The following is a 12,626-nucleotide window of genomic DNA, read 5'->3' as shown; positions in this document are numbered from 1 at the left end:
AGTAGCGAATCGTGCCAAAAACAAACAGACAAAATTCATCACCGAATCTTTCCCACAGATAGCAAATAATGCATAGGCGAGTATTTGTTTACATTCGGTTCGTAAACGAATGAAATCGCAATTGAGTGGTGAGAGAGGATTTGGCAGAAAGATTCAACCCGCAAAACGAATCATTGAGTCTAAATTGAATCAATCTTCTGAGTCCAACTCAGTATTTTCTGCTGCACTCACTACACATCAATTTACCCTCATCTCTCGGTTTTCTTTCGCACTATCTTTGGTTTCACTTATTCCTGCTGGGGAGGCACTCAGTAGGTATGAATCGTTTGTTGGTTCGCTGTTGGGTTGAGTAGCATTCATTTTGCAGTCGTGTGTTCGCTGATGGATAGGGATTTGAAATCTGCGTGGTTCGTGTGAGTGAGTGAGTTTTCCCATAGCTGCCGACCAGGGGAGGTGGTGTGGCCATCGCTATTCGCTACAACATCAACTGCCTCCAGCCAACTGTTATTGACGCAGTAGGTGTCGAAGTTACCACTTCTGTAGTCACAATAACGCGCATTGCAGCGTACTGCTCAACTTAAGCCAAAGCCAGCGATGGATCCTCAGCCGCCCTTCGGAAGGACATCATCAAGCTAACACGTAGGCATAAGGTTAGTATATCATTGTCGGATATCATTACCTGAACGCAAAGCTTCAAGCCTGGGCCAACAGTCGCGGCAATCGAAACAAGATCCTGAGCACTGATTCCTTCACTCGACTGAGTTGGTCCGGAGTCCATTCAACAATCGACTGGTACATACAAACATGAACGATCATATCTCGAAGCTGGTCGTCTACCAGGAGCTCAGCTCAGAGCATTGTCCAGTGGTGGTGAAAGGGGGCTCCGTGGTTATTCGGCATTGGCTGTCCCAGCGAAACTATCATCGATTCGCCTGGGGCCGGTTCCAAAGGTGCTTGGAAGACAATATTAGGTTCTGCAGCGTCTGTACGTAACCTCAATCTGGTGACAAATTAGTAGTACTTCTTGTTGGACTCGGGGGCAGCCAACCAATCACGAACTCGACCCTTGTCGGAGTTCTCGTCGGAGTCAGTGGAAAGTACTACTGAACTGTCAAAAAAGTTCATTTTACGCGAGGACCGAATTCATTCGTGACGTCATGCTGCAGAACCTAATTGACTGCCGGCGACCGTGAACAGCCCGTGAACAACATGTGCCAATGTCTTGACAGGGAAGCAACACCCTGTGTTAAGCCATTCTGGAAAGTAATCAAAGTTTTAAAATACAAGCCACTGCCATCCATAACATAACATCCATTAGACTCCCAACGACTTTTCGGAGGAGTTGGAGATCTTAGCTGATGGGGAATTGATGGCCTATATAAAATCATCAAAAAATATGATGCCACCCGGTTTCGATAATAACATGAATCTCGAACTCAAAAGCATGAGGGACTGTTCACAAATTACGTAATAAGTAGTTAATACTTTGAAAAATTCCACTACTATATCTAGATTGTTTTGAGAATAGGTCATATGTGCAAAAGAGAGGCGCTCTTTGTTCACGCTCTCTTTCACTAAAAAATAGGCTAGTTATGGATGTTTTGTTGCTTTTTACTTCAGCACGCTATTCCAAGCTATTGTCTGTGAATATCTGCCAAGAAATCCGAAGTAAACTTTAGTATAGTGTTGTAGTAATAGAAAGAGAAAGTAAGCAAAGAGAGACTTTCTTTTGCACATACAACCCATTCTCAAAGCACTCTCGTAGAAAGATAAGATACGAGGCACTTTACAAAGGGAATAAAATAAAGCCACCCTCAGGTCCAAGCTAGGGAGCTCCATAGACAAGAATTTTCATAATTGTAAAACAATACAGGGAGACAGCAGGGATTATGTCCGAGGGCTTGACGATTCCTTCCCAGGCCATCTGCGAGTTGTGGGCCTAGGATGTGGTGGGGTTTGACAGGGGGCCCTGTTAAACTCCTATAAAAAGCTGCATATATCCGCAAGGAGGCCCCACCAAAACCACCGTGTGCCGCTCAAAGTGTACAAGCCCAAGTCCGGGTGTTAGGTGGGACACTAAACAGACCTGACACGACGGCGCTCCGAAGATAATACGACTCGATACAATCGGCAACGACCTAGGCGACGAATAAAGGATCACGATTGGAAGCTTGGAACATGGAACTGTAAGTCGCTAGGCTCCGCAAGTTGCGGCAGGATGATCTACGATGAATTACATTCCCGCAACTTCGACGTTGTAGCAGAAAATCTGCTGGACAGGACAGAAAGTGTGGAAAAGCGGGCATCGAGCGGCTACGTTCTACCAAAGTTGTGACACCACCAACGAGCTGGGAACCGGTCTCATAGTTTTGGGCAAGATGCGCCAATGCGTGGTTGGGTGGCAGCCATCGTCAACGTGCACTGCCCACACGAAGGGAGACCCGACGACGAGAAAAAAGGCGTCCTATGCGCAGCTGGATCAGACATACGATGGATGCCCACTGCGGGACGTCATAATCGTCATCGGCGACATTAACGCTCAGGTAGGAAGGGAGGAAATGTATAGACCGGTCATCGGACTGGATAGTTTGCATACTGTATCGAACGACAATGGCCAACGATGCATACACTTTGCAGCCTTCCGCGGAATGGTAGTCTGAACCACTTTCTTCCCCCGCAAGAATATCCCCAATGGCCACGTTCTAATTGACGGTAAATTCTTCTACAACATCACTAACGTATGCGTTTAGCAGTGCGAATATCGAATCCGACCTTATTGCGGTATGTCTGCGCTCAAATTTCTCGACGTGTACAACAAGATGGAGGAAGCCTAGGTATATCAGACTGAAAAGCGAAGCTAAAGGGATTGGACTAGTCATCAACACGTCAAAGACGAAGTACATGATAGGAAGAGTCTCAATAGAAGACAACGTAAGCCATCCACCATGATTTTGTATTGGTGGTGACGAAATCGAGGTGGTTGAATAATTCGGTTACTTGGGCTCATTTGTGACCTCCGATAACGATACCAGTAGAAAAGTTTTGAGACGCATTATTGCAGGAAGTCGTACGAACTTTTGACTCCACAAAACGCTCCGATCGAATAGAGTTCGCCGCCGTACCAAACTGACTATCTACAAAACGCTTATTAGACCGGTAGTTTTCCTGGACGATGCTCGTGGAGGACCAACGCGCAATTGGAGTTTTCGAAAGGAAAGTGCTGCGTACCATCTATGGTGGGGTGCAGATGGCGGATGGTACGTGGAGGAGGCGAATGAACCACGAGTTGCATGAGCTGCTGGGAGAACCATTCATCGCTCACACCGCAAAAATCGGAAGACTGTGGTGGGCCGGGCACGTAGCCAGATTGTCGGACAGAAATCCAGTGAAAATGGTTCTCGACAACGATCCGACGGGAACAAGATGGCGAGGTGCGCAGCGGGCAAGGTGGATCGATCAGGTGGAAGATGACTTGCGGACCCTCCGTAGACTGCGTGGTTGGCGACGTGTAGCCATGGACCGAGCCGAATGGAGAAGACTCTTATATACCGCACAGGCCACTTCGGCCTTAGTCTGAATAAATAAATAAAAAATAATACGACACGGAGGCGGGTCGGAAGTGCGTTGACATAACCTCAGGGGTTCCGCAAGGTTCCATACTGGGTCCGGTGTTATGGAACGTCATGTACGACGGTGTCTTGAGGTTGAAGTTCCCGGTGGACGTGGTAATCGTCGGCTTCGCTGACGAGGTCTACGGCGAATCGAAGAGGTGGAAGAGGAAGAGGTGGAGTTGACTGCAGCTCACTCGATCGCAATTCTGGAGGAGTGGATGAGTTCCAGGAAGTTAGAACTGGCTCACCACAAGACTGAGGTGGTTGTTGTTAACAACCGAAAGTCGGAGCATCAAACGGTGATAAGGGCAGGCAACTGCGCGGTCACCTCTGAACGCTTCATCAAGCTCTTGGGGGTAATGATCGACGATAAGCTCACCTTTGGTAGCCACTCCAATTACGCCTGCAAGCGTGCCTCCACAGCTATAGTGGCATTGTCTCGGAAGATGTCCAATAGCTCTGCGGTTTATGCAAGCAAGCACAAACTTCTGGCTAGTGTCGCTCTGTTCATACTGTTCATACTGTTCGCTCTGTTCATACTCATAGCTTGGGGCACGGCCCTGTGTATTAAAAGCTACAGAACGAAGTTAGAAAGTACGTTTAGGCTCATGTGCCTAAGAGTTGCGAGCGCATACCGTACAGTGTCGCACGATGCACTTTGCGTCATCACCGGCATGATGCCTATTAAAATCGTTATCGGTGAAGACATATAGTGCTTCGAAATGCGCGGACGAGAGGCATCCGTAGGACTGTCAGGTTGGCCTCAATGGTCAAATGACAGCGTGCATAGGACAGTTCCACTAAGGGAAGATGGACACATTTGTTGATACCGGAGATAGGTACGTGGGTCAAGAGGCGCCATGGTGAAATAACTTTCCACCTGACCCTGGTCCTTACAGGCCATGGTTGCTTAAGGCAGTATCTACACCGGTTCGGACACTCGGCCTCGCCTGAGTGTCCGGTGTGCGTTCAGAGGAAACGGTCTGGATGTGGTCTGGACACTACCCCGGACAACCTAGTTCGGAGGATGTGTAAAGATGAAGTCGGCTGGAACGCCGTTTTATCGGCAATCGTCCAAATCGTCTCGGAGGTACACAGAAGGTGGCGCGTGGACTCGAGGAATGGCTAGTTCAGGTGCAAAAAAGAGGTGGTCCAAGGGTTCGGAGTCGGCTGCATGGGTCATGCCGGTGCCCTGTGGTCGAACTCGATCCTTTTATCAAACAAGTGGCCGCGCGAAGATCAACATGATATCGTCGCTTTCGCGGCGTCGGTCAACCGGGCGGGTTCCGAGTCCGAGGACGGAAAGGGGTCCTCGTCAAGGCTGGGGCAGGCACCGCGTCGGCAAGTCCCTCTGTGGGTTTCCGAATAGGCCCTATCGCAGAGAGGTCATTTTGGGGTGCACGCGTCATCATCATTCTTGATACCAGTCGTGCAGAGGGAAGCAGGCGTGAAGTCTACCCTTCCCAACTTCCGAGGACAAAGGGCGTGGTAAGGCCACCTGGAAAGCCGGCAATGCGCTAGCACGATACCATGGTGTTTTTCTAAGAAAGCGAGTCATAATGTTCGGTGCTGCAAGGACACGCAGCTAGCCTCGAGGGTGCGTTGTGCACTGCCCCCCATTTGAAGCATTACTTTATGGTTGTACCGAAGGGACGATGGGCTTGGCGGCAATGGAAACGGTTTAGCGGGTCGGGGATGTAGTCCTGCCTCTCTCGTTTGCTGATGGAGGTGGTGGTGCCTGATAGACATAGTTAGGAAACTTCTGGAGAGGATTATCCTCAATAGGCTGACGAAGTGTATGGAGGGTGAGCGTGGACTGTCAAACATGCAGTTTGGATTCCGCAAAGAAGTATCGACAGTGGATGCAATCCGAACAGTGCTCGAGAGTGCTGAGAAAGCGTCCAAACAGAAGAGGAAGATCGATACTATATTGTTGATAATGGTCAGGAAATAATGCAGATAGTCTGCGCTGCTGTCTGGAGTTAAAATGAGCTCCAAATACGTCGAATTCTTACCCTCTGGTCAAAAATATACATACCAAATTTATTCGCATGTAACAACGATAATTGTCTTAGCGTGACATCGTCTGCTACCAACATCAACTTAATCTGAGCGCTGTAGTCAGGTATGCGAATGGACAAAGGAGGGGGGCATATCTGCCCTCAAACGCATACAACCAACCCTAGCCAGGTCATAAGCGCGCGTGCTTCAATAATGCAAACACTTAAACGCACACCGTCTCTAATAATAGAGACGGATGCAGAAAGAGACACCCACAATAGTCACACTCCCAGCACAAACCACTGAACATACACTGTCAAAACACACCAATGCCCACGTAAGGCATTCCCTATCAGAAAAGGCAGTCGGTATATATCCTGGCGATTCCAAGCCTAATACGGTCATACATAACAATAAAGGTTCCTGATTTATCCCACCATACTGAAGTGGCCTCACAACACAAAACTACAAATATGAAATGGGATCCAGGAAATGTTAGGCTGCTTGCTTTAGAACGCAGAAATTACGCTGGATGATTCGGTCAGTCTTAGGATCGGTTCACTTGATGGGTATGTAGTGGCGATAAAGGCCACAGCAGCTTCGAGAAAATGAAAGGCTCCAGGTCTGCCGTCTCGAATGATTTCAGAGGAGCAATGCTCGCTTAACTTATCAAAAGGACCTAAGTAACATTTTTCATGAGCTTTTGATTGCAGAACTCAAATTAAATCATGAAAAAAAAAGTTATTTAGGTCCTTCTGAAAAGTTAAGCGAGAATGCCTCGGAAGTCCGACCTGGAAGTGTTCCAGACCAGGATGTCCCTAAAGAGGATAAGGAAAAGCGAATCGTTGATAATGATACCCATCTTTCTTTTGATGCCCGGTTGCGAGCCGTAGGGTACGTAAACGTTTACCACACTGACTGGAAAGCTACCGCGGAGACGGACTCTGACAACTGTGAGCGTACGCCATACGGGTTTTCCTGAAGGACCCGATCGCCGCGGAATGCCGGATAATCGAGCCTACATTTGTGACCCAACAATAATTTTCTACGAGAGAGCGGTCCGTGGAGTCCAGAGAGATTCGATTGACCCCCTGAAGGTATAACAATAACTGTTAATGGGTTGTTCTGTTTGGCTGATTCGTTGCACCTCGATAACTTGAACCCCTTGCCGTCCGTCGGGGAAAAAATGGGTGTCCCGTTTACACCCTTGAACCAAAGGGCCCAAGCAGCACAAGTTAGACAAAAATGGTTGCATCAACTTAATTGCGACTAAATCTGGTCACATGTGAGTTGCAATAACATATACGTAGTATGTGTGCTGGGCTCTCCTTGGCCGTGTGGTAAGACGCGCGGCTACAAAGCAAGACCATGCTGAGGACGGGTTCAATTCCCGGTGCCGGTCTAGGTAATTTTCGGATTGGAAATTGTCTCGACTTCCATGGGCATAAAAGTATCATCGTGATAGCCTCATGATATACGAATGCAAAAATGGTAACCTGGCTTAGAAACCTCGCAGTTAATAACTGTGGAAGTGCTTAATGAATACTAAGCTGCGAGGCGGCTCTGTCCCAGTGTGGGGACGTAATGCCAATAAGAAGAAGAAGAAGTATGTGCTGCTAGGGGGTGTTCCTCAGACCCAGTATGGTGAGAGGGGATTCTCGATCTTTGGGGGATCTGGACTTGTTTGGTGAATCCTCGTCCACTCAGTGCCGGGGTCGACCCGGTCGTATCGGTGAGGTCATCAAGTTCATTCTACCGGTACTCCGACTACCCAGGGAATAGTGGATGCTTTGTTCGTTCGTTATCATCCTTAGACGCCAGGGTTAATCCATCAGTGGCGATTTTGGCAGGGGTTAGTTGAATATCTTGGGTTGTGGCGAATAGAAAACGTCTTGACCTGGAGAAATCTTGGACGAGTTGGCATTTTCAGTTTGTAAGATCGGGATAGTAGGGAAACAATCTATTAGATCCTACTAGTCCCTTATTCCGGTTTTCAACTTAATTCAGTCGATTCAAGTACGAGATAATGAAGACGACCTTATTGTTGAGGTCGAAATACGTATCTGTCAAGGTGCAATTAAGTGGTGGAATTAAATGGGATTGTACAAACAAGTGAACTTAATTCAGTTTATGTTTAATGCACAAACTGTGAGAATAATCCAAACTCTCAACTTAGGGCTCAGGATATACTTCCACAGTTGTTAATTGAGAGCTTTCAATGTGAACCAAACTTATGGATTTGTATTATGATACTCTTTACCCATTTATTTATTTATTACCAGACTAAGGCCGGAGTGGCCTGTGCTGCACATAAAAGTCTTCGCCATTCAGCTCGGTCCCTGGCTGCACTTCGTCAACCACGCAGTCTGCGGAGGGTCCGCAAATCGTCCTCCACCTGATCGATCCACCTTGCCCGCTGTGCACCTCGCTTTCTTGTTCCCGTCGGATCGTTGTCGAGAACCATTTGCACCGGGTTACTGTCTGACATTCTGGCTACGTGCCCGGCCTACCGAAGTCTACCGATTTTCGCGGTGTGAACGATAGTTGGTTGCTTTGGTTGGTTCTCCCAGCAGCTCATGCAACTCGTGGTTCATTCGCCTCCTCCACGTACCGTCCGCCATCTGCACCCAGCCATAAATAGTACGCAGCACTTTCCTTTCGAAAACTCCTAGTGTGCGTTGGTCCTCCACGAACATCGTCCAGATTTCGTGTCCGTAGAGAACTACCGGTCTAGTAATCGTTTTGTAGATAGGTAGTCAGTTTGGAACGGCGACGAACTCTATTCGATCGGAGCGTTTTGCGGGGTTCAAAATACGTACGATTTCCAGCCATTATGCGTCTCTTTCTCTCTGCTGGTATCGTTATCGGCGGTCACCAGTGAGCCCAAGTACACGAATTCTTCAACCACCTTGATTTCGTCACCAACGATAGAAACTCGTGGTGGGTGGCTTACATTGACCTCTCTTGAGCCTCTTCCTATCATGTACTTCGTCTTCGACGTGTTGATGACTAGTCCAATCCGTTGAGCTTCGCTGTCGTCGGCGAAACCAAATAACTGGACGGACTCCATGAAAATCGTACCACTCTTGTCAATCCCTGCCCTTCGTATTACTCCCTCCAAAGCGATGTTGAATAGCAGACACGAAAGGCCATCACCTTGCCGTCAAACTTTACGCGTTTCGAAGGGACTCGAGAATGCCCCTGAAGCTCGAACTACGCACATCACCCGATCCATCGTCGCCTTGATCAACCGTGTCAGTTTATCCGGAAATCCGTGTTCGTGCATTAGCTGCCATAGCTGGTCCCGATCGATTGTATCATATGCGGCTTTGAAGTCGATAAATAGATGATGTGTGGGCACGATGTATTCGCGGCACTTCTGCAATACCTGACGTATGGCAAACACCTGGTCTGTGGTAGAGCGTTCACCCATAAATTCCGCCTGTTACTGCCCCACGAACTCTCTTGCAATTGGTTTTAGTCGGCGGCATAACATTTGGGAGAGTACCTTGTAGGCGCGTTCAGCAATGTGATTGCGCGGTAGTTGCTACAATCATGCTTATCGCCCTTTTTGTAGATGGGACACACGACACCTTCCATCCACTCCTGCGGCAGAACCTCATCCTCTCAAACCTTGGTAATCACCCAGTGCAGCGCTCTAGCCAGTGCCTCGCCACCGTGTTTAAACAGCTCTCCTGGTAGTTGGTCAACTCCAGGGGCTTTGTTGTTTTACAGCCGGCCGATCTCCTTATGGATTTCGTTTGTATCGTGCCTCGTTGGCCCTCGTGCGGTGTTGCAGCAATCTCGCCCATTCTGCATTCTTCTCCTCAACTAACTGCTCACATTCGCCGTCATACCAGTCCAGTCGTCTCTCTGATTCGGTGGCACCGTGCCTAGGTACAGCCAATGGTGGATCGAATATCTCTCTAGCCATCTTCAAGAGAAGCTGCGCCTATCTGCCCCTCCGTTGGAAGTGCCACTTCCAGCTTCTGTGCGTAGTTTTGGGCTAGTCTACCGTCTTGTAGCCGCCCATTGTTTAGCCGCGGCGGACGACTCCGACGCGTGTTGTACACCGTCGAGAGTTTTGAGCGCAGACATACTGCAACGAGGTAGTGGTCGGATTCAATATTCGCACTGCGGTAAGTGCGTACCTTCGTGATATTGGAGAAGAATTTACCGTCGATTAAAACGTTGTCGATTTGGTTTTCCGTTACTTGATTAGGTGATTTACATGTTGCCTTGTAGATATTCTTGCGGGGGAAGAAAGTGCTTCGGACTACCATTCCGCGGGAGGCTGCAAAGTTGATGCAGCGTTGGCCGTTGTCGTTCGATACGGTATGCAGACTATCCGGTCCGATGACCGGTCTATACATTTCCTCCCTTTCTACCTGAGCGTTCATGTCACCGATGACGATTTTGACGTCTCGCAGTGGGCATCCATCGTATGTCTGTTCCAGCTGTGCATAGAACGCTTCTTTCTCGTCGTCAGGTCTCCCTTCGTGTGGGCAGTGCACGTTGATGATGCAGTTGAAGAAATGGTCTTGTATCCTCAGCTTGCACATCCTTGCGTTGATTGGCTGCCACCCAATCACGTGTTGGCGCATCTTTCCCAGCACTATGAAGCCGGTTTCCAGCTCGTTGGTGGTGCCACAGCTTTGGTAGAAGGTAGCCGCTCGATGCCCACTTTTCCACACTTTCTGTCCTGTCCAGCAGATTTCCTGCAGCGCTACGACATCGAAGTTGCGGGGATGTAATTCATCGTAGAATATCCTGTCGCAACCTGCGAAGCCTAGCGACTTGCAGTTCCATGGTCCAAGCTTCCAATTGTGATCCTGTATTTGTCGCCTAGGTCTTTGCCGATTATATCGAGTCGCATTATCTCTTATATTGTTCGTAATTATTGGTTTTCCAGGCGGCTTATTGGGCCTGCGCAAACCTCCTGTCTCGTCGGAGGGCCGTCGTGTCAGGGCTGTTTAGCGTTCCACCCAACACCAGGACTTGGGCTGCTGCGCTTTGAGCGGCACACAGTCGCTTTGGCGGAGCCTACTTGCGGATACATGCAGCTTTTTATAGAGGTTTAACAAGGCCCACTGTCAAACCCCACCACATCCTAGGCAGGCGCCACAACTCGCAGATGGCCTGGGGAGGGATCGTCAAGCCCTTGGACACAGGTTGCATTCGATTGCAGACGATTTGTTTGTGTATTGACATGATTTCAAGACTATACAAACTTAATTATGACATCGAATGGGTACCTAACCCGTTTGATGCCGATTAGAAGAATAAATTCTGTGAACGCACCTGCTAGAAAACTATTAGCGTGAGTTCTAACAGCAACAGCATATGAACCATACGTTTATATGTAGTGTAGAGTATTTCCAAATTTCTCTCACTTGCAATTATAACTCTCGATAATGTGATTATAGCAATGTACGTACATATATCTCGTCATAATTAAAGAACCAGTAGTCAGTATAAACGCTGTGTGATCGGTTGCAAACCAAAATTCGTCGCGTCAAATAAATCATTTAAGTTTCGTTAATAAAACGCTCTTGTTTTTAAAGTAATCGCGATTTCGTTATTCGATCAAAATGAAAATGATCCAGTGATAATTTAAATCCTCAACACCGTTCAAGAAAACAAAGCAGAATCTTTATTTATTGTAGCATAGACATAAAAAACTATGTCGTTAATAGAAGTTTGTAATGTTGTTTTGTTGCTTCTAAGATATAATTTTTTGACTTTTGACAGGTACTGGTCCTGTTGTTTACAGACCATTACATTTCAATTTTGAGATTTTTCTGTTCTTCTTTGGATTATCTGATCGATAATTATATAAACGTGTTTGTATTTAAATGCGGAATATGCATAAAGTCTTCAGCATCATGAAATATGGAGATTTCATTTGGATCAAAACATTTCTAAGTCCGAAACGTAAACAACAGGACCAGGACCTGTCAGAATTGTGAGGTTAGGTTTGCCGCGCGCAACGACCTATACTCACATACAAGGGGAACGGTTCGACACCTCATCCCACAGCTCCTATTTCCATCCCATCAAAAACAAAGCAATGAAAAGGAATTTAGTTTATTTCTTATTTTTATGATTTTTTCACCAGTGAGCACGCGTGTTAACAAAAAGGAGCGACGAGATTGGTGCTGTATTTCTTTGTTTTGCGATGAGATGAATATATGTTCAGTGAGATGGAAAACGTAACAATTTCCCTAGTTTTTATATTTGACAATCGTTATAAATAAGATTGAAATTTGGAATTGATTATTGAAAACTGAAATTCTGTTATGCCTTCACTGCTTGGGATACAATGAAACAACAATTATTTCATCCTTCGTTTCGTAAAATGGTTCTGCAAACTACTCTTAAAGCCCTGAATGTTATTCGTCCTTAAACGTCCGAGAGATAATCGAATCTACAGTTTAATTTACATGCAATTTATAAACATTTCGAACGTTAATAACTACAGAATTTTAAACATTTATTAGAAACGGAGCTGTTATTGATATATGAGAGAAAACCAAGTTTGTCTTCGCCTGCAATATCACTCACCTTGATCGACAGCGGGCCACTGGAGTGCGAATCGTTGTCCGCTATCACGGAAGAATTGTTCTCGTCCACCACAATCACCTCGTAGTCGCCATCTTGGAGCGAGCGGTTTCCTACAAAAACAATGGGTAACAAGAACAGTTTTAATCCATGTGCTTCTTGCAATTCTCAAAGGTTTGTAAATATTAACAAATTTAACGACGAAAAAATAAGTTTTAATCAAAATAAGAAATACTACTCAAATAAGGACTTTGTGCGAAAGGGAGTGCCCGTATGTGAGTGTGCGCTTCAAGCGTTTCCGTGTTAGACGTCTATCGTGTGCACCGTTGTGCGTGGGAGTGGCAAAGAACAATAGGAGACGTGACTTCGGTGTACGAGTGCTTGTGGTTATAAATTCCAGTGTTTCATGTTGAGGTGTGTTGCTAAAATTCGAATCAACCCAAAAGAAAACGA

The 12,626-nt window shown here is 46.9% G+C and overlaps 1 protein-coding gene across 17 annotated transcripts in view; it reads right to left on the bottom strand.

The window, feature by feature from the left end:
• The window catches only part of LOC134206396 (neurobeachin), a 486,080-nt gene that overhangs the window by 27,222 nt on the left and 446,232 nt on the right, over positions 1 to 12,626 (bottom strand). For all 17 annotated transcript variants that reach the window (XM_062682098.1, XM_062682101.1, XM_062682099.1 and 14 more), the window contains one exon: positions 12,177 to 12,286. In XM_062682098.1, the coding sequence (XP_062538082.1) occupies positions 12,177 to 12,286 (110 nt within the window). The remainder of the gene's footprint in view (positions 1 to 12,176; positions 12,287 to 12,626) is intronic.

This window comes from Armigeres subalbatus, chromosome 1 (genome assembly GCF_024139115.2).
Source record: "Armigeres subalbatus isolate Guangzhou_Male chromosome 1, GZ_Asu_2, whole genome shotgun sequence".
Classification (NCBI taxonomy): Eukaryota; Metazoa; Arthropoda; class Insecta; order Diptera; family Culicidae; genus Armigeres; species Armigeres subalbatus.
Note: the sequence above shows the minus strand (reverse complement) of the source record. Positions and strands in the feature narration are given on the sequence as shown.